The sequence below is a fragment of the Amblyomma mixtum genome, chromosome 2, assembly GCF_055824585.1.
Source record: "Amblyomma mixtum isolate Tamu chromosome 2, ASM5582458v1, whole genome shotgun sequence".
Classification (NCBI taxonomy): domain Eukaryota; kingdom Metazoa; phylum Arthropoda; class Arachnida; order Ixodida; family Ixodidae; genus Amblyomma; species Amblyomma mixtum.
In genome coordinates, this window is record NC_143013.1 from 24,442,190 (window position 1) to 24,468,272 (window position 26,083).

At 50.6% G+C, this 26,083-nt stretch overlaps 1 protein-coding gene and 1 long non-coding RNA gene across 2 annotated transcripts; both read right to left on the reverse strand.

Annotated features, from left to right (window-relative positions):
- Positions 1-1,135: 1,135 nt before the first annotated feature.
- On the reverse strand, positions 1,136-14,732 carry LOC149358712 (uncharacterized). Its single transcript, XR_016288724.1, has 3 exons — positions 14,160-14,732; positions 4,192-4,331; positions 1,136-1,583 (listed from the first exon to the last, which is right to left on the reverse strand). It is a non-coding gene; the product is annotated as an uncharacterized LOC149358712 (long non-coding RNA).
- A 6,223-nt stretch (positions 14,733-20,955) lies between these two features.
- Positions 20,956-22,568, reverse strand: LOC149358713 (uncharacterized). Its single transcript, XM_089570870.1, has 2 exons — positions 22,387-22,568; positions 20,956-21,623 (listed from the first exon to the last, which is right to left on the reverse strand). The coding sequence occupies exons 1-2, from the start codon at positions 22,490-22,492 to the stop codon at positions 21,028-21,030; spliced, it is 702 nt and encodes a 233-aa protein (XP_089426996.1). The 5' UTR covers positions 22,493-22,568; the 3' UTR covers positions 20,956-21,027.
- Between the last annotated feature and the right edge of the window lie 3,515 nt (positions 22,569-26,083).

Here is a 26,083-nt window from a genome sequence, read left to right on the forward strand (position 1 = left end):
TTTGTAGCAGCATGTATCAGATTTAATATAAAGGCGCAAGTTTGCGCAATCGCCGCAGCATTCCCACCACTGACTTTTTTGTTTGCCACTACAAGTAAATCGTTATATTTAGCTCTGATTTTCTATATATATATTTTTTTTAAGTTACGATTGCCACCACGGTAACAACGCAGTGACATCACGTCCACAACTGGGCGCCTCGATGGGGATACGAGTCACCCTAGTCCAGGACCAGCAAAATAACAGTTGCCGATATTGGTGACATAAATAAATAACATTGTTTCAGTGATAAACCACTCTAGTGGTTTAAACTGGCTGTGTATGTGATTTCAGCGCTGGTGACAGTCTTCACTCCTCTAATGTAAGTCAATGTGCGAGGGTTTCCACAAAAGCCGCGGCAGAGTTTCGTGAGACGTACTCGCCGTCTGCTATCCCAGTGTTGCCATACTATTCTCACGAAACTCTGCCCAAAGCCGCTTACCAAGCGGAAAGAAACGTTCCTATGCCCAAAACATAGAATTTTAAAATGTTTTGCTACGTTTCTCAGCAGCACAGCTGGGCTTACGTTTATGTTCGCGAGGAGCTTTCGGTTGCCGCAAAGAAACCATGGCCAATTTCAGCGCAGCAGACTGCGCGTGGCAGCTTATGCAATCGTTCGCTGTGGTTCGCCGTGGTTACTCGTTCGCCGTGCGACCACTCAACTTCTGGCCTGCGGATGCCCGATGGCAAATCTCAGCTCAGACTGAGCGAATTAACAGTGGCACTCGCTCGTGCATTCAAATTAGTGGGCATTTTTTCTTACTGAGATACACGTAATTCAGACGCGGCCAATTCGTCAGTTCGAATGAACCAAAAGCTCGATTCTGGCGAGTTCGAATTTTCGATATTCTAATTTGAGTTCAGCTAATGCAAACAAGGAAAATATTGGATGAAAGTACTGTGAGCATTGAGCTCCACTTACTAACAACCAATTTTGCTTCTTGAAATCAACCAAGCTGTACACTTTCCATATGCAGCTAATGCCTGTTGCTTAAAAGCTTATAAGCTCAAAAGTCATCCAGCAAAATGAAAACGGAAAAAGAACAATTCACAAGGTCACTTCAAAAGGGGTGCTGAAGTGGAGACAGTACAGGTGTTCAGAGTTAAACATTCATGTTTATTGAATAAAATAAAGAAATAAAACAAAAACAAGTCAGTGATAATGGAGTTGTTTCGGCTTTGTCTCCTGATCAGTGACACGACGCACAAAGATGGCGTCGTGCGGTTTTTTATGAATCTCGCCCTGTTCGCAGAGGAATGAATAACCAACAGCGAGCCATCATGGCTAAAGGCCAGGGATGCAATGCTCGATGGGTACTTGTGGAACTGACAGAGACGCTTCTTGTTGAAGCCGTCCCAGATGTTCACGTGGCCGTCACTGTCTCCCGCCGCAAATGTGTTGTACAAGTTGTGGAATGCGTTCACAGTTGCGTTCACAGGGTAGATGAGCTCGATGCCATTGCTGTCTTTGGCACGGTGACACTTGAAGGCGTACTTCTTCTGCACTTCGGGGTTTGGATCCAAGTATTCAATAGCCACGCGCCCTGTGTAGAACCATACAATCAGCAACTTGATGCAACAAGTGAAGCCAGGACAGACAAGAGGGTCAACCACTGGAAGTACAGTGAGAAGTGCCCTTCCTGTTGTGTTCATTATTCTGACTGCTCTAAGTTCTCTCTCCAGTGGATAGACAACTTGGTCGAAATGAAACAGCCTAATACATCTTGCCACCAGAAAACAAAGTTAGGCAAGTTGATTACTAAGAGGCTTATTATACTTAGCTAGTACAAGCTAAGCGCCCTAATCCAATGTTTACACAAAAACTCAGTGGCTTAGGCACTTAGCTGACGAGCACCACACCACGGTTTCAATGCTCATATGCATTTAGCTAGGGACAAAAACCTGATGGAGCATTTAAGCCCCGCCTTCAGGGTATGATGTGATAGCGTAAATGGTCCCTTCAGTGGCCTAGGGTTTTCTTGGCATATCACTTCACAGCCATGGAAACTATTCGTTCCTTCGCCATCATGTAAAGCTTAACCTACACTTAAGAATTCCTACGCCATCATGTAACGCTTAACCTGAACTTAAGAATTACTTCGCCATCACGTAACGCTTAACCCACACTTAAGGATACAGTGCAATAGCATTACTGATACCTCTCGCACAAGTAGTCCTTCTCTGTCGCCTAGGTTCTACCTACATGCCCAAGTATGCAATATTGGCCATTCCCTACTTTACATTTATTGAACGGAGGAAGTCCTCCTACCGATCCTGGCACAGTGGAGGAGCGGTTAAGTGATGTGCCACTGCCACAGAAGGTGGCTATGTTTGGAACAGCGGCTGTTTCAAACACAGCCACTGGTGGGGTTTCTGAGATCCAGGTTGTGATAACGTCACAAGGTCACGTGACTTAGTGACAGGAGGGCCACCGGAATTTTTTCTCTTAATGCCGACTACACTGACAGCAGCATTTATGCATTTTAACAATATTTTGTTAAAATGCATGAATGCCAGTACACATTACAAAACTGCCGGTGGTCAAAAGTAACCTGGACCCCGCAGCAGGGCATCCTTCAATGTCCTCTGTCTAGCTTTGGAGCATTAATTGGCAAGTATTATGTACTTTCCCACGACTTTTCTTTGAATAACAAATAAGGAGATCTGGTGCAAAGCCCACAGTTTGCATTTGTAACGCCTTGATGGATGCACAGTCTTTCTTTCTACTGTGTCAAGCTACAAATTTGCAAAGGACGTCACCCGACAGTGAAGCAAGAGCATTACGTTTTGCCCCAAAAAATAATTCATTAGTACAAGAAAATCATAGCAGACTGCCAATAAATTTCGACCACCTGGGGTTCTTTAACGTGCACTGACATCGCACAGTACATGGGCCTCTAGAATTTCGCCTCCATCGAAATTCGACCGCCGTGGCCGGGATCGAATCCGCATCTTTCGGGTCAGCAGCCGAGCGCCATGACCACTGATTCACCGCGGCAGCAAAAAAAAAAAAAAAAAAAAGAGGTGCCGTTTTGGAGCTCTCGGGAATAATTTCGACCACCTGGGGATCTTTAACGTGCTCTGAAATCGCACAGCATATGGGCGCATTTTTGCATTTCGCCTCCATCAAAACGCGGCCGCCGTGCGGCTGGATTTGAACCCGGATACTCGGCTCAGCGCCGAGCACGCTCACCACTCATCCAGGACTTTAATTCTGCTATTCAAATGCGCCTCGTGAGGGCAGTAGTAAACGTTCATCGTGTAGTCAAATTAATTTTAACAACTTTTAATATTACCCTCTCGGGGCACTAATTAACGAGTGTTTCTATTTCGTAGTCGCTGCCGAAGCACCCAGCTCGACTGTAGGAAGCTAGCTCAGCCTGCTTTTCTTTAATGCGTTAGCATTAAAACACTGTCTGTCGGCTTGTGCACGGTGTCAGTGAAAAAGGAGAGTAGGCGGCGCACGCAGCGCGCTGCAATTTAGCTGCAATGCAGCCTCGCATGATGTCGGTCGGCTCACGCGGCTCTTCCGTGGCGTTCGGCGCTCGGGCACCGACGGACACGTGTCGCGCGTTCCAAGAGTCCCGTAGTGTTTTGTGCGCAAAACTAATGCTACTGCGTTACTGTTACACGAATACCATTGATCGCACTTCGTTCATTTTAATTAGGTGGAATTACAATGAAACATGGGATACATTCCAGTAGTGGTTTGGTTTATGGGGATTTAACGTCCCAAAGCGACTCCGGCTATGAGAGACGCCGTAGTGAAGGGCTCCGGAAATTTCGACCACCGGGGTTCTTTAACGTGCACTGACATCGCACAGTACACGAGTCTCTAGAATTTCTCCCACAAAGAAATTCAACCGCCGCGGCCGGGATCGAACCGGCGTCTTTCGGGGCAGCAGCCGAGCGCCATAACCACTGAGCCACCGCGGCGGCTCGAGTAGTGCAGCAGGGGGCACGGGGATCAGTGGAGGAAAAGGGAGAGGGGGCCTAGATGCGCATTAGCCCAGGGCCCCCACTTTTCTTAATCCGGCCCTGCCCGGTGTTCACCAACGAGTATCAAGATCTGACAGCTCTAAGGAGTGCTTGAATTTGCTCTTGACCTACTCCCGCGGGGCTCTAACAGCGCATCGAGAACATGGAGCTTACCAGTCAGCGGGTGACGATGTATGTAGGAAGCCAGAGGATGGGCACCGTCATGAGGATCTCAATCTACACCTGCAGGGTGGGCGGGCTCGCCGAGAACACCAGCAGGTCCACCGCGGTGGCCACCAGGGCACCGATCACGCCTGCGTCATTCACGGCACCATGAAGGATAATTTTACCCGGCTCCCCACGAGTAAGCCTGGAGTGTTATTGCGATGGCAATAAAAGTGTCATCGGGGAAAAAAAAATTGTGCCATCGGTCATAAAATTATACCGCTGGCCGCAGGAAAACGACGTCACCAGAGCGAATAATTCCCCTTGGCTGGGGGAAATGACGTCACCAGACCTGGTCATTCTCGTTAGCTGGTGGTAAGAGACCTCACCAGACCGGGTCATTGGCTGAAGGAAGGTGACGTCACCACACCTGATAATTCCCATTGGCTGGAGGGCAGAGACATCACTAGACCGGAAGTGACGTCACATCCCTAAATATATCAACAGCTTGGTTTGGTTTATTGGGGTTTAACGTCCCAAAGCAACTCAGGCTATGAGGGAGGCTGTAGTGAAGGGCTCCGGAAATTTCGACCACCTGGGGTTCTTTAACGTGCACTGACATCGCACAGCACACGGGCCTCTGGTATTTAGCCTCCATCGAAATTCAATCCCCGCGGCCGGCATCGAACAAGCGTCTTGGGTCAGCAGCCGAACACCATAACCGCTGAGCCACCGCGGCGGCCCTCAACAGCTTCTAATGCTATCGAATTAAAAGTCAATGTAATTAGGTGTTCCTGTGCATTTTTTGCCTTCGTGACAACATCTGACTGTGCGAGTATATAAACGGAAGTGCGGGGTGTCGAGTGCTATCACTTCACCGTAACGGACCACCCACATTACTTTTGCGGCGAATACTGCAAACTTATTATTCTATACCTCAAAGTCTTGCTAATGATTTCGCCGTTAGATTATTTCGCACGCACTAAATTTCGCAAACCGAAAATGCAGGTCTCTATAAGGCAGGTCTCTCTATAAGAGGAAGGAGCGCACAGAAGGGCACGTAAACCCCAAGTACATGGACTGTAGTAAGTGCCCGTGGTGTCCATGCGTTACCGTTTTAATGTAGAGTTGTCAACCGAGTACCGTGATCTAAGGGTATACCTCCATTCTTAATCAACTTAAACGTTGGAATTTATTTCTCAGCAGGCTACAATAGGAAAGAAATGGTCGAAGTACTGTGGCCATCACCTACGTGCACAACGCTCTCGCCATCTATTTAGAGCTGAGGAATGCCGGTAAGGTTTCTTCGAAGTTGAGCCTTTGGATGATGAGCTTTATAATGTATACTTTCAACCAACGTTTGGGGATGGAACTAGGCCGTTAATTCTGCCCAGAAATTCTCCCCTACAAAAGTAGGATTTTCATGGGCCTGCCTATGGGTAAGAACTATCCTGCCTATGGGTGAGAACTATTCAGCAGCCTATAAACTTCTCTCTGGAGCACCGGCCAATGGCAATTACCCGTGCATTTACGGAAGAGCTATAACAAACCGCCGTCCTGAAGATCGCTAGCCTAACCACCAGCGTCCATCCTGCACCCCGATTAGAAAGGTTATAAAGCTGGGCAAGTTGGTCAATTCACTGTGATATACAACGAGACAAGCCAGGAATAGAAAGGAAAAAAAAAGGACCATATGGTACTTCCGCTGTGACGTTTCCTATTCACTGCACCTGTGGTTTATCGCACCGCATCTCATATGAACGGCGGTCCTTGCGCAAGATTTCATCAACGTTGATAAACCCAGCTGCACATTACCCGTCACGGACGGTTTCCCCAAGGCGGGACCGAGAGTTGAAAGCGGTTTGAATGCGTGCGCACTTCGTAGTCCAGCTCCAGATTTAGGTCAATTACGGCCGCTCAGTGCAGATCGACCTGAGTTATACCCCCCGTGACGTAGAGTGCTTCCAGCCCGAATGCAAATATGGCAAGAGGTTGAAAACAAGAGCAAGAAGTGGGCTTGGGCAGGGCATGTAATGCGAAGGGAAGACAACCGCTGGTCCTTAAGGGTAACGGAGTGGATTCCAAGAGAAGGCAAACGTAGCAGGGGGCGGCAGAAAGTTAGGTGGGTCGGTGAGATAAAAAAGTTTGCGGGAATATGGTGGCCGCGGCTATCGCAGGACAGGGTTATTGGAGAGACATGGGAGAGGCTTTTGCCCTGCAGTGGGCGTAGTCAGGCTGATGATGATGATGCTGGTGATGCTGTACACTTAGAGCAACGCCCAGTTAGTCCAGATCCGAGAAAGATGGCTGCTAGGGAAAGCGACCAGTCTTGTAGATGGCTCGTGCGGCATGGAACCATGAGTTGGTTGGACGGCCTCAAACAAAATGGCACATACCCACTACGGGGGAGTGGCCAAGGCACAGAAAAAAAATGAGCGCAGCCGCGAGCATGGCTTCTCGTCTTCCTCTTCTTAATGCAGAAGTAGGGGGCCAATCTACAGAAAAACAGCAATCTTTGTTTGGCTCTAACCACCTCTTTAATTTACGACAGTAGGATTTTTTTTCCTCTGTGCAAACATCATTGGGGCCGCATTTGGTCGAGGCATTATGTCGCGACAGAAAACTTATTCCACTGCAGCGAAAACGATCACGGATGCGGCAAGCGCGAGCTTTCGTCTTCACGGTCTGTCCTCCTTGGTGTTCGGTCCACAATCTGGAAGGGGTCGAAGATGCAGGACCGTAACTTGGTGAGCGTGAAAAATTAACGTGCTTTTTAGCCCCTCGCATAGCTGCCGTGATTAAACAGGACAAAAGAAGAGACGCGTTTCGACCCCTTTCCCAAACGTGAACCCCAGAGATCTCCGCGAACTCCACCGAACGAGCGGGGCTGACTTCTCGACATCTGCAACCATCGAAATACCAGACCCCTTACAGCAGCGCTTAGCTACAACCAGTCGCAGTGCGATCTTATTGCGGAAGTTCCCGCGCATTTTCTTTTCTCAGGAGTCTAACCTTACATTCGATTAGCTATCCCAAAACGAGTGGGGTTCTTTAGCGTGCACTGACATTACCGCAGGTGGTCGAAATTTCCGGAGCCCTTCACTACGGCGTCCCTAATAGCCTGAGTCGCTTTGGGACGTTAAACGCCATAAACCAAACCAAACCAAAACGAGTGGTTCCGCAGCGGCTCCAAAAGTGGTCCCTCAAAGAAGCTCCCTGCGGAATACCATACACAGCAGCTACCCTAGAGCGTCAAACGAATTCCCCAGTATCGCTTCAGAGCATCCCACGTGTCCCGTAGTGGGTCCCTAATTTTAACGCGATAGCTTTAAGGCTCCCGTTCCCCAGATAATTCGCCGCCGTCGTCGGCGTTATGAGCGAAGAATCCCAAGAGAAGCAGCCTAGGTGGGCCGACTAGGTCACGTGACCGTGTGTCGTCATCCCAATCTGCCCACCGTATTGTGAGCAGGCGGACCACAGTGGTAGGTGGCAGTTAAATTAATGATAGTTTGCGAGAGGTTGCTCGGTAAGAGCAACCTGGGTCGCACAAGACCCACCGGTGGCAGCACATGCCATGGCAGGGCAGTGAAATAAAAGGTAGTGGAAACGTAGTAACGGCTGCTGTTGCAGCCTTTTTTTTAACCCTTACTACCTGTGTACTATGTTCCTACGACCTTGTTCCTACCTCAAAAGAAAATTAAGTAGTAACAAGGTAGAGACTTCTGCTGTTACTACGTTTTTTGGCAGTCATTACACTTGTACTACCTCATTATAACCCTGGTAGTATCCATTACTACGTTGATCTGGAAATAGATGATAGGAATATGCACACGTATGTACACTAACATTCCTGGTGACATTGCTACTCAGTGCCCCATGTTTTTATATAATGAAAAGGGTTTCCTGAATGGCAGCAAATCTAACAATCTAGCAAATGTTACTGCAGGTAGTTACTGTTGCTACCTCTCCAGAGGTAGTAAATGTTACTACCTTCCAGTTACTACGCACAGTTACTACATAGGTAGTCATATATGTGACGGTTGTTGCTAGCCCAAAATGTAGTAACCTCGACTACCTTTTTTTTTTAGAGTGTGGCGCATCGCTTAACCGTTGCACCACTGCACCAGGAGTGGTGAAAATCCAGAGTGACCAATTCCGCATATACGGGCATTAACTCATTAACGCTGTCGCATCATACCCTTAAAGGGATACTGAGGCGGTTTTCGAATCGGCTAACCTTCTAGAGTTTTGAAGTAGTGTCATTGCTGATCACGTCTGTGAAATTATTTTTTCGATTTTGGCTAAAACAGTGGCGCAATCACCAATTAAAACGCGATGTTTAAATTTCCCGTTAAAGAACCCCAGGTGGTCGAAATTTCCGGAGCCCTCCACTACGGCGTCTCTCATAGCCTTAGTCGCTTTGGGACGTTAAACCCCATAAACCAAACCAAACCAATAAACCAAACCTAAATTTCCCGCGCCCCGCGCGAGCGCAGGAGAGGGGAACAGCGGAGAGGGAAACCTCGTCCATGTCGGCCTGCGTGACGTCATGTTGAGGAGCCGGGGATGCTTCGGCGCACCCAAGCGCGCTTTCAGCGCGCGTTGTTTCTCGTGCTGCATGCGTTGTTCCTCGCACTACGTGCGTTGCGACGTACAAAGCGTGTCAGCCGACCTTGAGAATCAGATTCAACAGGTGCTACTCTGCGTTCGTGTCCACGAACAACTACGACCGCGACTGTGTCGTCTTCCACTGTTTTCCGCAAGACCACAAGCTCGCAGCGCAACCGCTCGCTGCTGTGACGAAGAGTTCAAGCCGACTAAAGCAAGCTTACTCTTGCCGAAACACTTTCGTAAGAGCGGCTACAGGCAGAGCTTGTCCTAGTGTGATCTCTGGAGATTTCTGTCGAAAAGGCGCGGCTGAACCATGACACAGTTCCATCGATTTCCTCGCGCATAAGAGGCGTGTCACCATTCTGAAGAAGCGCCTCTTTTAAAAGTAGAAACATGCTCACTTAGCCCCTGAAGAAACCTTATAGAGGCTTAAGCATGTGTCGCTCTCCTCAGCTTAGGTGCGGCCAGATCACCTGAGACGTGCTCAGCAAGGCTCGGTTAGTGATTTTATACTCGGTTCGACGTGTCCAAGCAAGCAAGCAAGCAAGCAAGCAAGCAAGCAAGCAGAGCAAATCACAATAAAGCAAAGCAAGCAAGCATCGAAGCTCTTCATATGCGGCATCTCGTTTAATCCTAGCTAAGCAATTAAAATGAAAGCGTTCGACGTTGATTTCGGATGCAAATTTATGAGAGAAATGAATGCCAACAGAGTTTTTGCAAAAAAACACCGCAACCTTACTCGGTTTCTTCATCAAGTTGTGGCAGCGGTCGAGTTGCAGCTAGCTTGGCTTTTAAACACACATATAGTTGGCAACTACTTCACTGAACCTAAACTGCAAATCTAGGAAGGGCGAACGTTTCCGAGGCAGCGATTAATATTTTCTGGCATCTGCTGAACGCGCCAGGAGTGAAGCGTATTTGTGCGCGTATTTGGCTTGGTTTCCAGCGCACCATGATTGCGTCACTATCTTGTGGTCGCATGCCTCGCAGTGCTTGGCCACTGCGCTTCGCTAATTTTGACACCAACTTTGTGCTCCTTCATCGTTCACTTGAAATACTTTCTTGCCCCAACCTGCAACGCCGGGTACTGAGAACAGGATTTACACAGTGCTTTGGGCCTTTTCTTTAGGATGACGCTCTTCCGGGCGAGCCAGGAGGCGTCCGGTGGTGGTAATTGACTTGAGTATTGTTCGCACCCCTTCCTTTCCGAGAGAGAGAGAGAGAGATAACTTTTATTTTTCAGCTCAAGTCCGAGCCTTCTTATCTGCCCGTTTGGTGGGCGTTATTTATCGGCGGTGGCGGAGTGGGGCCACGTGTCCCTTGGATGCGTCGGATGTGGGCGGCGAGGAGCGGCCAGAGGGTGGGCTGCAGAGAGGTTGGTGGAGCGGTCCATCGGGCCCACGTGAGGTGAAAGGAGGGAGGCAAGGTATGCGAGGAAGGTATGGTGGGAGAGTTAGTGGCGCGGGGGTATAACCAATATGTATGAATGTTTGAGGGGTGCTCTCCGCACACGAGACAGGCGGGTTTGCCCGGTTTATGAAGGATGTAGTGGGAATACAGTTCGCAGGGAAGGGAGTTAGTCTGTGCCTGTCGAATTAGAGTGGCGTCAGCACGGCAAAGGAAATGGGAGGGTGACGGAAGGGTTCGTCGCATGTGGCGCAAATTGCGAAGGTGTTCGCGGCGGTCCTGTCGGTGTGTAGCGCGGTCTGCCTTGGGATCATAATGGGCTGGCCAGGCAGTCGGAGGGCCCGGTGGTATTTTTTCACGGGCCAGAGCATGAGCAAGCTCATTCTCCGGTATACCTTGATGACCAGGAATCCAGTCAAGGCGGACATGGAGCGTAGGGTGGGCTGTTAGGTATTGCAGCAGAGTGTCTAGGATATGGGGAGGGAGTTTGAGATTCGAATGAGCGTATGGCAGCCTGAGAGTCTGCACGTATGGTGATGGTGGAGGAAAGGTGGTCGTGAAGCGTAATCGCCTCTGCTATGGCCAGCGTTTCTGCGTCGGTTGAGGAGGGCACTCCTGTGTGGAGATGCGTGGAGGTGCTTCGAGGGCCGACTACTGCAGTAACTACTTGGTGCTCGAGGATATGGGCATCGGTATAGTAAGTGTCGTGGCCCAGTGCGGGTAAATGGTTCGCCAGTGCTTCACGCCGCCCGGGATTTATCGTTGGAGACATGTGGCGTGGAATGGGTTTTACAGTAAGACGCGGGAGGCTTTTCCACGGGGGAGCAGATGGTTGAAGCGAGGGTAGTTGGGAAATGGTGTGTCCGAAAAGGCTGAGGAGGTCTCTGCCTTGCTCGGAGGTAGAGAGACGGTGTATCTGGGCTCGGTGGTGTGCTGCTGCGCGTTCTTCGAGGGAGTTGAAAATGGCGGCGTCTGCGATCAGAGCATTTGCGGCGTAGATGGGAACTCCCATGGCTAATCGAGTGAAGCGACGCAGAGACGCTTCCAGTTTGCTTACTTGAGAGGATGTGAGGCGTTGATAGGGGTAGGCGTACATGACCCTCGAATAAACGAGTGCTTCTATAACTCGACGGAGTTCGAGTTCTCTGAGTCCATGCTTTTGACGAGATATACGGCACAGCATGTGGCGAATTTGGTTCAGTTGTTGCAGGAGTTGGCTAAGCCACACGTTGCACTTGCCATCTTGTTGAAAAGTGAAGCCAAGGATCTTGATGTGGCTCCGTCGGGGAATAGGGGTTTGCGCGAGAGAGAGTTGAATGAATTCGCGGTAGGAAGAAGCGGATTTTTGAGGAGCGTTAGAAACCACGATGTATTCCGACTTTTCGGCGGAACAACTCATACCTATGCGGCGTGCATGCTCCTGAACGACGTCGAGGCCTTGCTGCAAAGTGGATTCTAGTTCCCCGGCGTTTCCTGTGGTAGACTAGAGAGAGATATCATCCGCATATATAGCGTGGCGTAGGCAGGAATTTCAGCGAGTTTTCGGGGCAGTTCTTTCATTTATTTATTTATTTATTACCTCAAAGGCCCCGGTTGTGGGGCATTACATGCCAAGTTTTCATTGCCATTTCATGCCAAGTTTTCATTGCCTTTCATTGCCAAGTTGAAAAGCATAGGTGAAAGAATGGATCCCTGTGGTGTACCTGCGGTGAGGGGAAAGGGGGCGGAAGGTGTGCCGTCGGGGCCAATGATTCGGAGGGTCCTGTCTGTAAGAAAGTCTTTGATGTAGTTGAACATGCGGACCCCAGGCCGAGTGTCTGCCAGGTTGGTGAGAATTGCGGAGTGGGCGACATTATCAAAAGCCTTTTTGATATCCACGCCGGTCAAAACTCGAAGCTGTGCGCTGCTTGGGAAGGCGTACAAATCCTTATAGATTTGCCGTCCAATGTCTTGTGTGCATACGTGGGCGCGGAATCCGACCATAGTGGGAGCAAGACAGCGATTGGTATGCAGGTGCCATTCGAGGCGGGTAAGGGCCATCTTCTCCATCAGCTTCCCTAGGCAAGAAGTCATGGATATAGGTCGGAGGTTAGTGATGAGCGCAGAGGATTTTCCTGGTTTCGGAATCATAATTACGTGTGCCTCTTTCCACGCAGCGGGAATTTTCCCGGAGCGCCAAACAGTATTAATGATCTGAATAAGTTCGTCTAGTTTTGAATCGGGGAGGTTACGGAGTATACCATAGGTAATTTTATCTGGGCCGGGTGCTGTGTTTCGCTTAAGGGAGCGTAGAGCAGCCTGAAGTTCGGCGAATGTGAAGTCAGAATTCATTCCTTGCTCGTCTGCTTCTTCTTCGGTGTAAGGGTATGACGGGGAGCTGGCAGGAGAAGTAGAGGATGGGTAAAATTGATTTCGGATTTGCTCAGCCAGCTCTTCTTGTGAGACGGAGAGGGCCAACTGTAGCTTTTGAAGTGTGTTACGAGGTTTACCCTGTCCAAGTAGAGTGCGCATAATGTGCCAGACTTTTGGAGTGTGGAGTCTCTCGACCATGTCATCGCAGAGCTGAAGCCAGTTGTTCGTGGCTAGTTGGTCAGCGTATTCTTGGGCTGCTTGCGTTAGTTCAGCAACTTTTCTTTTCAGTGCGTGGCTAGATCTACAGTTGCGCCAAGCTTTTATGGCCCGGCGACGTTGTTTCCATAGCCCAAGTAGGTGTGTGTCAATGTATGGATAGTCGGGAGATCGGTGGATATGTTTGGTGTGTTGGGAGACGGTCTCCATAATGGCGCTACACCATTTTTCGGGGTCCTCGAGTGAGACTGATAAGGAGTCGAGGGCCGGCCGAGCCTTTGGCCAGCCTACGAGCATAGTGGGAGGTAGATGTGTTCCGGGTGGTCTGGAGGGTCGCTGGGACGTGAGCGTTATCTGAAGAATACAGTGATCACTCCCCATCGTGTCACCCGTATTACTCCAAGAAGCGCGGAGATCGCTGCGAATCCATGCAAGGTCGGGGTTTGTGTCGGATTGTGCTCCACATCCTAGACGTGTAGGCATGAACGTGTCATTCAGGAGGGTGAGGTGATGAATACTGGCGAAGCGGTCGAGTTTTCGTCCGGAGGCTGAAGTACGGTCGTATCCCCATGCAGGGTGTGGGCAGTTGAAGTCACCAAGAAGGACGAAAGTAGTAGGGACATTAGAGGCAGGGAGGGCCGTATGCAAAGGTGGGATGCTGGTTTTAGAGTCGGAGGGAGTCCAGTAGCAGTTTAAAATCGTGATACGGTGACCCTGATAGGTGGAGTGTGTCAGGACATGCTCTTTCGTCCCGGAGTTGAGGTGGGATGTATCTTCCTGAATGGTGGGTATCGTGCGCCGTATGTATGCATGTAACCGTCAAAATCGGCGGAGGAGGGGGCGTTTGATGTCCTTTTCTCTTCATGACTATACTTGGCTGAGTAAAATGGTCGTAACCTGGAAGAGAAAAGGCACCGTGCGTTTCTTGCAGTGCGATGACGTCTGGGTTAACGCCAGTAATCCGCATGTGTTGCAAGAGGGCATTTTTCTTGCGACGAAAACCGCGGCAGTTCCACTGCCAAATAATTAGAAGGTTTTGGGGTGGAGATGTGTGTCGCATGATATCACTCATCATGCGGGTCTTCCTCCATGGTGTCGAGGTTAGGCACAGGAGGGGCGCTTGCGCGCTTTCGAGGGGGAGCATTGGAGTCTGTGTCGGGAGAGCATGGGGCAGAGGACGCGAGGGAGAGGAGATGGTGCTCTAGTTGCTCGACGCGAGCCGTCAGTTGTTGTAAGGCCAATAGGACGGGAGCAAGGGATTGCTGTATGAGAGCAATAGCGTTGTCGGTAGGGAGGGGTGAAAGTGGAGTAGGTGTGGAGGGACGTGAGTAAAACCGGTGTTGGAAGGACGGGGGAGGGGGTGCGATGGATGTGGGAGATGGACCGCTCACCTGGTGACTTGGTGGAGTCTGTGACTGCATCACGGAAGCTTGCGGTTTAGTAGAGGAGGTGCTGGTTGCCGCACCAGAAGTGGTGGACGGTGGCCGCTTGGCAGAGGGCTTGGTTCGAGATTGACTTCTTTGCGCGGTCTCGTGCCCCGGGCTGTTGCTGCTGTTGCTGCTGCTGTTGCTGCTGCAGGAGAGCTGAAGGGCCTCGTAGCGGTTCGAGGTAGGCAGGGGCGGCCAGATGGTCGCGTCGGCTTTAGGGGGTGGAGGGGCGGCGCGGGCGCGATGGCGTCGTTGGGCGCGGTGCCACTTTAGGACTGCAGCGTCGGCGCCTTTCCTTGCGGGACACTCAGGATGAGACGGTGTGTGGTCTCCCTTGCAGTTCCAGCAGTGTGGTTCACATTCATGTGGGGTAGTCGTTGGGTCTTGGTCAGGAGGAAACGGTTGGCTGCAAATCGAGCACCGAACAAGGCTAGGCTTGTTAGGACAGACGTCGGCACGGTGCCCTATGGCGTGACAATGCGTGCATTGTTTGCTGTGGGGCTTTTGCGGGTAGACGCGGTACACTCCGCTCTAGAAGACGGCATAGCGTGGTAGACGGGGCCCTTCGACGGTGAGCAGAAGTTTGTTGGTACGACCGAGACGGCGGGCGCTTAGTAGTCGGGTGCCGTCAACACGAAGGTTAGCGGCAAAGTCGTCTTCGGTAAAGTCCATGGTGATGCCGTGTATAACACCACGGGCGTTAAGGGGGTCGTTAGCTACGTACGAGGTGACTTCGTACTGGGTGTTGTTCAGTGAAACTTGCTTGAGTTGGAGCAGCTTGTCAGCAGCGGCTGGGCGGTGGGTATCGATGGCCAGGATGTTTTGCGAGGTGCGGAGTTTGATGTAGGTATTGTCACGTTCAGTCTTGGTTAGGCGGGCGGAATCCATGACGGACCGACAGAGCACAGGGAATAAAGTGTTGCCGAGGTTGAGGTGGTTCGCAAATTTCATGACGATCGTGGCTGCGGTGGCTTGCCGGGGCGCCGCGGGAGCACAGTGCTTGTGATTCAGCGCCTGGGCTGCTGACTGGCTAGGCGAGCTCCCCGCCGTTCCGGCTGCGAGCATGCTGGCGAGCGCGGGGGGGCGTTGCCCCGGCGGTGCAGATGTAGGCTTGGCTTAGCGCGCCCGGCGTGGGCGGCCAGCCAGATGCTGATGTGCCAGAAAACGGCGCAGAACGCTTGGAATTTTGATTACCAGGCGTACAGGCGATGAAGTAGCACTCCTATAGACCGGTTGGTGGCGATCCGAGGTCAGGAACCTGGACGTAGGCGTGATTTTGCTGGAGCTCGGTGTGCGCACAGCCGATCACGGTGGCGCTGGTGGCGCCCTCCCTCCTTTCCGAGAATACGAGCCGATGTTGTGCTGTATCGCGTCTTTGACGCTGGCGTATGCTTGTGCTAGGCATAGAATTTTTTGCTTGTGTCTTTTTTGGTTTCAGGCGATACGTGGAATGAGCAAACTGTAGTATCCTTTTCTTCGGTGGTCAGTAAAAAAAAATAGTCGCCGTATTCGCTGTTACAACGACACGGAAAGCTGCGATCTGCCCCCAACGCAGCGCCAGATCCGCATCGGCAGCTTCTCCAGTCCTCAAAGTGACGTCACGACCTCTCTTGACCAATCACGGGCGGCGGCGCGCCGCGCGGCGTGCCCCGCGGCACAGGCCGCATATTTCGGCTAAAAAAGGCAATTCGCGCTTGTTTTTGCCTTATTTGGATGCGATATTCCAGCATACAGTATGGAAAACTATAGGATGCCGCTGCCAGCCCGATTTTCAGAAAAAGTGCTTCAGTCTCCCTTTAAGGCGGACTTTAAGCGTGTCCCTTCAAATTTTTTAAAACGTTCCGTTTTGTCCATTGCCTTTCCGCGGGTTTCCAACCCACAGAAACGCGGGTACGGCGGAGCGGACGGCGGTGGCCCCAGCGCCGAAAATTCTCCGTGGAACTCCGTAGTCCAGAATTCGGGCACCTCGCTCGTGCAGCAGCGCCAGCAACAGCTGCAGCAGCAACAGCTACAGCAGCAGCAGCAGAAAGGCCCGTCGTCGTCGAGTGGTGTCCAATCGGGCGGCAGCGGTCCGTTGCCGGTGGAGGTGGAAGAGGAACTAGAGCACTGCACGGGCCTGAATCTGAGGCCCAAGCCCGGCCCGGGCCCGAGACCTGAAGCCCGAGCCCGGCCCAGGCCCGTGGCTTCAAGCCCGGGCCCGGCCCAGGCCCGCTAAATTATCGCTCTAGCGAGCCCGGCCCGGCCCGTGAATCCCGGAGTGAAGCCCAGCCCGGGCCCGGCCCGGCCCGTTTCACAGTAACGCTTGAGGTATACTGCTCACTCTGAACAAGTAGACTGCTACTAAACCGATAAGAAACTGGACGACAAAGGTTCTGAAATCGCCGGGCTTGCAGAAATTGGGTCTTTTCAACCCAGAAGGAAGGGATTAAGAGTAGTGCTTGCCAGCACCTCTTTTGAACAGTGATCTCGTGTAGGTGCGCAAAGATAAGCTCGGAAGTTCCGAGAGCCAAATAAAAAGGGCTGCATACGCGCGTAATAGACTACTTTGCATTCCCCCATGAATTTAATCAGTTATATTTTGCCGCCCGCGAAGTATAAATATTAAAGCGGCCTAGCAAGCAGTAGGATGACATTTTTTTTAGAGAACACTATCTCAAATGTTGAACTCGTAGCCGAACTGGTCGCCTTTGAGAAGAAACGAAAAGCTAAAAGGCTTGAGTAATTCACGGTGTGTGTTTTGAAGACTATAAGCGTCCTAAACTAATATGTCCTTCCCGAATGCATTTCTAATAGTGTATAGGCATGTTTTGGGATGACGAACGACCAATGGCCAATTAAGACCGGTTAAATTTTACTCTTGCTGTTGGAGCAGAAGATAACGCGCGAACCACATGATAACTTACAGTGCAAAACACTTGTCATGTCAACCAGGCTGAAGAAGCGAGGAGGGATAGATGTGGTTATGAGATGAGATTTACAAACTCTCGTGAGCTTTTGTGGCTATTTCATTTACGCGACGTTCCGGTCAGCTGATCAAAAAGAAAACCAAACGCGCTTTTAGTTTGTGAATTTTCTCACATGAGAAAAATATAGCTATAAAATAAAAGCTATGTGTTGGGGGCTTAAGGGTCCAAGGGGAGTCAGGCTGTGAGAGACACCGAAGCAGGGGGCTCCGGATCATTTCGACCACCTGGGTTTCTTCAACGAGCAATGATACTGCAAAGTACATGGCTGTCATGCTTGCCGCCTAAAGAGAAGTGCGGCCGCCGAGGCTAGGAGCAAACCCTGGTTCCCTGGCTTAGTAATCAAGCGCCTTGACCACTAAGCCACCGCGGCGTTGAAATAAGGAAATAAATAAGTGAATGAATAAAGCTTAGTTTTTTCTCAGCGCGCACTATAGCCCATAGCTCATCCGTGTCGCTGCTCCATTGACGCATTTGTGTACTTCACTCTGCAATAGTGAATGAATAGTCAAGACAACAACCGTTTCTAGACGGACCCAAGCCCGGCTCGGGTCCGCAGCTTTAAGCCCGAGCCCGGCCCGGGCCCGCAACTTCAGGCCCGGGCCCGGCCCAGGCCCGGCCCAGGCCCGGCAAAACAGATCATGGCCGGGCCGGGCCCGGGCTTTCGGGCCGGCCCGAGCCCGTGCAGTTCACTAAGAGGAACGCCCACAGCAGGTGGTGGAGGGCGTGTCCAGCCGGCTGCTTCCTCTGCTCATGGCTGCTGGCCTGGTAGGCGGAGCAGCACTTGGGTTCGCCATCCGCGCCACAGACAACCCCTGGACCAGCCGACAGATCATGTACGTCGGCTTCCCCGGTGAGCGATAATTCGACGCTATCTAATGTTTACCACCAACTGCACTATCAAATGCTTATCACCAGCAGCACCATCAAGTGCTGCTGGCCAGCCGAATTATTTCATTTCATTTATTTGGACACGCTTGCAACCAAATCGAGGGGGCCCAGGTTATAGCTGCTATTTCGCATTGCAGTGAGGAAACCCTAGACCCTCTTACATATGAAATGCTGTGCTATGGAAAGTGGCATGATCAAGTACCATTGGCAGCGTCATTGTCGAATGCTGTTCACCGCGCAAATGACTGATCCTATTACCACTTTTAAATGTTACTGACAGCGACGCCAGAAATCTTTGGCGTTAAATTCCACGTAAGCAGCCCAAATGCTCCCTAGCTAAGGTGTGGACAGGCTCCGCAATCACACAGCTCAGGATGCATCGCAGATCAATAGATAGCTTTCCTACGATCACTCGCCAAACGATCTACTTTCAGTAGTGGACTTCAAAAGACCTGATAACGAAAGGTGACTGTGCCTGGACGAGCTTTGCTTTTCGTTACAGTTCAGCTGTTAAGAAATAACTACTCACACAGCATCGACAGAAACCACAACGTTGGGTACGAGGCTTTAATTACCGCGGTTACATTTGTGAAGTTATCCGACAGAATATCTATTGAAATTATACAAATAACATGCGGACTGTACGCTCTGCGCCTGCGCAGGCGTGTTACTTCGCAATGCTAATCGCTTGGCATAAAAAACAAAAACACCTTCCCAAACTAGAACTAGCAATGAAATTCAGTGAGTTTTTCATCGAGAGTCAGCAGAACGCCAAGAAGCCTTTCCTGTCCGGGACATGACGGCCTTATTCATACGCAGATTAAAAACAAGTCCCTTCAAGGCCTCAAGGTCGCTGTTTCCAATTTTACGCATGACGTCCTCGTTGCAGCGTCTGCGTAATCTTGTGCTCGTGATGCTTGCTGCCAGTGGCCGCACGCCTTCAGCTGCTTGCCCGCTGGCTCACATTCAGGACGCAATCTTCTTTTTTTGCGGCCATGACGTGGCTAGCGGTCGTCAACGGTGCTGGCGATATTTGCGAAATACGGTCAAGCGCATAGACACAGGAGAGCCCAACGTTGGGAGAGCCCGTTCCTTTATATTGCCACGTATCATTGTAGTGTTTGTTCGTTCACGCTCAAGGCTGCAGGAAAGGGCTGTTATCATTGTTGTTCGTGACGCGAGAAGCGACCAGTCTAATCTCGATTGATTGCAGCCATGAAAGGCTGCATCTAGGTTTTCCAGATTACTGTAGATGATCTTGTCCTGCTATCTGGAAGTTTCTTTGCCGGCTTTAAATTGAGCGATGCCGCGAGCAGCGGACATTCGTAGTTCGACGACCGCCGAGCACGCCTGTTGCTTACGCCGCCTCCGAGTGATTCAGTTCTTTTGAGGGCGCAAGTCAGCCCAAATAAAGAGCTTCGTTTGCAAGTATTTCTGGTGTCCTCCTGACCGCTGGACTGCCGTCACTACAACGTGACATCTGGTGGAGGTGCTGGGTAGCCTTCCAGGTACCGGACAACCCCTGCAAGTCGTGACGCCAGCCCTTTGAGTTATTAGCCGGAAGACTTGACTCCAGTCTACCACGCAGCCTCTGGAGCCTCCAGCCATGACTTACGCCGCAGCAGTGCGCCGTCCTGTACCTCGACGACGGGACCCAAGCCCCTATCGCCCTTAGCCAGCTGCGCTGGAGCGCCGCCCTCTCGCCCCAACTCGCCTGTCCTACGAGCGTCGTACACGGCCGATGAAATGCGTCGAGTGGAGAACACCCGACCAGCGCCGCCCACAATGCTTCCACTGCGGAGAAGCCGGTCACATTCTCCGGTACTGCCCATACAGGAGAATGGGCATCCGAGGGTTCCCTTACGACGCCCCACGACCCCGACCCGGCCAGCAGCGACCAGCCGAAATCGAGGATTTTTTGCGTCGGGAAGGATACTCATCGAGGAGCCGCCTATCGCGTTCTCCGTCGCCATCGCCACCGCGCTAAGTATCTCCTAGCCGAGGCTACGCAGTGCGTGGACGCTTCCCCAGCCCCCGAAGGTTAAACTGAATAAAGCAGCCTCTCGAGGTGAGGTTACTTCTGAGCGCAAGAACTAAGATCCTCCATCGACGAAAACAGAAGACCATGCCCCCTACGACGACGACGAACCCTACGACAACGACGACCCCTACGACAACGACGACCCCTACGGCGACGACGACCCCTACGACGACGACGACCCCTACGACGACGACGACCCCTACGAAGACGACGATCCCTACGACGACGACGATCCCTACGACGACGACGATCCCTACGACGACGACGATCCCTACGACGACGACGATCCCTACGACGACAAATACGACGACAAAAACTACAACGCCGACGAAAACACCGACGACGACGACACGGCCAGACTTGAAGTTTTTACCGCTGCCCTTACACCTTATTAGGAACGCTAAAGGACTCTAAGTTCTCGAAGCATTCTCCGTGTTTAATTTCATTTTAAAGCATCGAGACGATGCTTCTTTGGAAGGGGGGTGATGCCACGTATCATTGTAGTGTTTGTTCGTTCACGCTCAAGGCTGCAGGAAAGGGCTGTTATCATTGTTGTTCGTGACGCGAGAAGCGACCAGTCTAATCTCGATTGATTGCAGCCATGAAAGGCTGCATCTAGGTTTTCCAGATTACTGTAGATGATCTTGTCCTGCTATCTGGAAGTTTCTTTGCCGGCTTTAAATTGAGCGATGCCGCGAGCAGCGGACATTCGTAGTTCGACGACCGCCGAGCACGCCTGTTGCTTACGCCGCCTCCGAGTGATTCAGTTCTTTTGAGGGCGCAAGTCAGCCCAAATAAAGAGCTTCGTTTGCAAGTATTTCTGGTGTCCTCCTGACCGCTGGACTGCCGTCACTACAACGTGACAATATTCATCGCACCATCTTTTCACGGGATCAGCTGCGATAACGTCTCTCTCACTCAGGTCTCTTCCTCTCCCTCAGCACATGAACGCGGCGCCGGGCGTCGCCTCGTTCAACAGGGTGCGCAGTGCTGTGTCCAGCACCTTGCGGGCTTCGCCGGCCAGGAACGCGCGCAGCGCGGCTTGGCTCGCGTACGTCAGCTGCCGAGACATGCTGCCCACGAGGTGCGTGAAGTTCCTGAGCGAAGATAACGCGAAGGACGAGGCCCTGACTGCGGCCACGCGGTACGACCTTTTGGTCAAGCCATCGTCCTCTATGATCACGTCCACCGTGGCAGGAAGTAGCGATACCTTGGCCACGCCGAGAACTCGGACATTGTTCACCAAGGCCTTGAACTTGAAGGTGGCTGTGACGCGGGACCATACAAGCCGTATCCTGTTGCTCTGACCGCAGCTGGACGACGACCGGGAGACGCTGGCAAGGCCGTCGAGGAGCCCCTTCTGGACGAGGACGTGTCCCACGTACGGCGCGCCTCGCAAGGTTTCGTTGACGGTGAAGAGACCGCCGCGGCTGGCTATGGGCCGGTTTGAAGGCAGTCGGCCGCGTAGCAGGTCCACCAGCGGGTCTGGCGGCAGCATTTGCTTGGCTGAAGGCCCATAATAAGCGGCTTCTTCTGCACAAAGCGGCAAGACAGCAGTGACCTTTTAGCAAAGGTATACATCCCCTAACCAGTCTTTCAATGAGTCAATCGCATGTCCCTCAATTTAAGAACTTATGCGGCAGAGAAAGAATGCTGCACATTCAAAAAACAGGAACCTTGCCTCGCTAAGCGAGTGACAAGGCTGATCAACGTGTGAGGTGATAGATACAACTTCAAGAGGCGCGATGGTACGAACAAACTCGAGTGCAGTCAGCCAGTGTGCAGGCGAACCACCCGATCGCACCATAATAAAAAAAAAATAAAGATTATTCCTGTCATACCAACACATTCGCAAACTCATTCTTTCCGAAGACGGTACGTGAGTGGAATTGGTTGCCAGACAGTGCTGTGAAAAACACTACTGAATCATTCGTTGAAAGCCTTCAGTTGCACATGTAAGCGCTTTGAACTCAGTGAAGTCTAACTACACTACTTTGTTATACTATTTCGTCAATCCGCGCGTGCATTTCCTCGCTTGTTTGTGTCGATTTGTGGAAGCAGACTTGTTGTGCCTTAGTTTGTTTTTCGCATGTGTTTGTTGTGTCTCTACTTCATACCTCGCACTACTGCTTACAGCACCACCTTGAGGCTAGCAGTATAGTTAAATAGATAAATAATTAAATAATAAATAAATCAAGTGAAGCGCTCAAAAGACGTGAAAGTATATTCCTTTACCCGTCTCGAAGAGCAACTCTTCACCTTAATCCATGCAATGCATTGAGAAACGTGTCCTTACCTTCAGACAGGATTCCCTGCGACAGAGCCGGCGTCCACAGGACAGTCAGCTGAGCCAGCAGCAGTAGCACGGCGGCGGCGACGTGGTCTCCGGTGCGTCTCTGCATGTCGAGCGGCGTGTGCTTCGTCCCCTCCGCTAAACAGGCGTCGGATGCGTGATGTTCGCGGTTCCGTTTCTCTTTATATCTCCTGTTCGCCGCGCCGCCGCCGCCGCCGCCGTAGACGACGCAACAGCGCCGTGTGGGTGTTGCACCATTGCGGTATCCGCTTCGGAGGTCGCCTTGACGCTCGCTTGCTCGCACCGGGGCTTTCGGAAGTCCGCGCTCCTGGACGCTGCGTCAGCGGGCGACTTTGACGCGATCGACGGAGAGGTGCGGAAGGATCTGCACGTATAGCCGCGCTCGCAACCGGACGCCCGCCTGAGCAAGCGAAGAAGGAAGGGAGGGCAGGGGGATACAGGCAACGGTGGCTGAACCGCTGAGGCGCTAGCCCTCCGGTGTGATGATTCTCGTTTCTTGGAGGAAACCATCGATTCAGTGCGAATATTTTCTCTCGAAGGCGATTTGTTGCACCTTTGTGTCTCCTGCGATGATAGCAGAAAGTGCTTTTTCCTCCCCGAGCCGTCGCCCTTCCTTCCGGACTGCGATAGTGGGTCTATTTTAGCTGCAGAGAGGCGAAGACAAGATGTTTGGATGACTGTATGGCGCCACGTGAAGAAAGAATGGTCAACAAAGACGGATGGGACAATGTACCTTTGTTGTGTGTCTGTTTCTGGCGCAGTACACGGACTCCAACGGTGGCGTAGTGGTCTAGTGGGTCTAGTGGCCTAGTGGGAGGCGCGGGGTTCGTTCCCCAGTGCCGCCGGGTACCCACTGGTGATACAAAGGGTACAAGCTCCCCCTGGCCTGATGTTCGACTTATTCAGGGTGAAATGCTTGGGAAATGGGTCTTTGACCCCACCTTGAGCAAACGAAAATACCTTGTGCCTTGGCGCTCTTTGGACGCAGATGCCTTTGCGCCAGAAAAATTTATTATCATCATTATCATCATCGGCACAGTACACTCCTGATGAGCGATCACAGAGAGTCTATAGTCTGCCTATAGACAGAAGTCTACTAAAAGTGAATGACCATAAATCTATAGATTGTCTATCGACAGTCTATAGGATTTGTATTTTCTATAGACTGGTCTATAGACAATACAGATCCTATGCACTGTCTACAGACTATGCACTGTCTCCGGTGCACAGCCCGTGGACTATACATGATTAAATGCTAAAAAATTTGGGCTTTTGCCGGCTATTTTACGTGCGGAATATGTAGCATTTGTTTTTGTATATCACTGAATATTGCACAAAATTCCCAAAGCAATCCTACGCATCGCTTCTGGACTAAGTACCAGGCGCGGTCAATCTGTAGTTCGGTACAACTCAACAACGAATGGCATTGATCGGTTTTCATGACGTCGGGGTTAATCCATGGTTAATCCCTTGTCAAAAATATTTCTTCACCTAGAATTGAGTCATATAGATTACACACTGAATGCGAACTGTATACCAGGTTAGGATGGAGGTCGTCCTAACCGGTCAGAGGAGAGCGTCAGGCTTACAGAGCAGGTATACATATATTCACTATAGAACGACTCAACAGCGACCCTTCAGTGCGGCCAGGAGAGATTCGGAAAAAAATGTAGATATCATCGCGAACTGTCGAAACTCACGACATTAATGTATAACACAAGTTATACAGGGTGTTTCATCTAAGATTCTACACAATTTTTAAAAATAGGTGTTTTATGTTTGAATGGCGATTTTTTCGGCATAGCATTGTCAGCGGTGCACTACATCAGAATACAGCTAAGACGTGCTAAATATCAGACTGGTTAACTAATATTGAATAGTTAACTTTCTAACTATTACTGTTATGTTCCTTAATTACTGACAGGCGTGTGGGGCCACGATAAGTAATATCCATATCAGTTTTTAAAATTCCGAAAAAGCGGTTAACCTCGGCGCTGTGGCAACACATTTTGGCTACATCGCACCAAAATGCATGCGCTTTCGAGAAGCTTGCAGGCAAAGCAACCTCTCCAGTGCACGCAACTCGTCGAAATAGCCAAAATTTGTTAGACCACAGCGCCGAGGGTAACTGCGTTTTCGAAATTCTAAAAACTGATATGGATATTACTTACAGTGGGCTACAGCCTCGCAATAGTTAAGGAGCCTAACAGAAATAGTTAATAGTTTATTTAATTTTAGTTAACATGCCTGCTAGTTAGCGCGTCCTGGCTGTATTCTCATGTACTACACCGCTGACAATGCTATACCAAAAAAAAAAGCGCTCTTCGAACTAAAAAGCCTATTTAAAAAAAAAATTATGTAAAGCCTTAGGTGAAACACCCTGTATACAGTATAGTATCAGTGGGATGGTGGACCTCCATCTCAGGCCCTTCGGTCTACGATGTATGTGATCCATACTACAATAGCTCGCGGGGGGACGTTGCTGTAGAGAGCGAATCGCCACATCTTTGTTCACCTGAAAAAAAATTTGAAGGAAAACACAGCAGTCACCTTTCGATAGTCTTAAACTTCCAGCGCGTGTTCGGAAAAGACGGCAGCTGGAGTTATCATACCGAAAACCGGTCGCTGGAAGGACTCACTGAAATACATTTATTTTGCATAAGAAGACTGGAGCAAATGAAATCAAAACCAAATAGAAGAATGGAGAAGTAATAAAAAGAACACCGGTCGAGGGCGGGGACTTCAAGAACTGGCACAGACACCGCGCTGTCCCTGACAGCTTAATATATTTCACTCTCGGCTGTATGCACGACGCAGAATCGGCGAGAAGAGAAAGACAAACGCGCCCATTTTTATCAGCAGCAGACATGGCGAGAAGGTCACTCTCTCTTTATTCCTTTTTTCCACTGAGAGCCCTAAGGGATGCAAAAGCTTCCGGGGTCGCGAGATCAAGGTGATATCGTCGTTTTTTTGGCGTCTGGCCGTATTTAAACTATACATTTCCATCGAGTTGCCGTAAAAGAGCATTTTCGGAGTACAGAGGACGCTTTGTTTTCGGGTGAAACCTATATTTTACCGGATTCTAACTACCAGAACACATTTCTTAAAAGTAGGCTTCTATGCACGATTTCTATACCCGAATATGCCCCGGAAAATGCACGGACAGGATAATGAAGATCTCTATGATATGTATATGAAAGAACCGTTTTCCTGTACAAAGCTAAAGACACGCATGCTTAATCCAGAGGAGTGTTTTCGTTACACTGGTGGTCTTACACCTCTTTTAACGCTTGTTATTCATGGCGTGGTTTATTTTAGAATCAATCCGAAAATTAATTACTTTTTAGAATCGAGAGAACAAAACGCTACTGCTGACAATGCACGTATTTAATCGGTATCATACTATCAAGCGCTATAGCCAGGCTAACGAAGTTCTGCACCAGACTCTTTAGCTTTTAAAATCGCCGCTGTGATGTTGAATGACTGTTTTCGCAGTGTTTAATGCAGGAAGGTCTTGCAGGAGATTGTTAATGTACGCGATTGAGATCAGCGTTTACATCGATGAGCGCAGCAAACGTGGGGAAGACCAAATCCAAACGTCCGCGCATGTTTCCAGAAAGGAAACATCCAGTCTAAGACATAAGCAGTGCCTTCTACCTCATGGATTTTGCACTCCTGT

Coding starts and splice junctions, on each gene's coding strand:
- LOC149358713 (XM_089570870.1), bottom strand. CDS start 22,492: ATGCAGAGACGCACCGGAGACCACGTCGCCGCCGCCGTGCTACTGCTG. Junction 21,624..22,386: donor GCAGGGAATCCTGTCTGAAG/GTAAGGACACGT, acceptor CGCTTTGTGCAG/AAGAAGCCGCTTATTATGGG.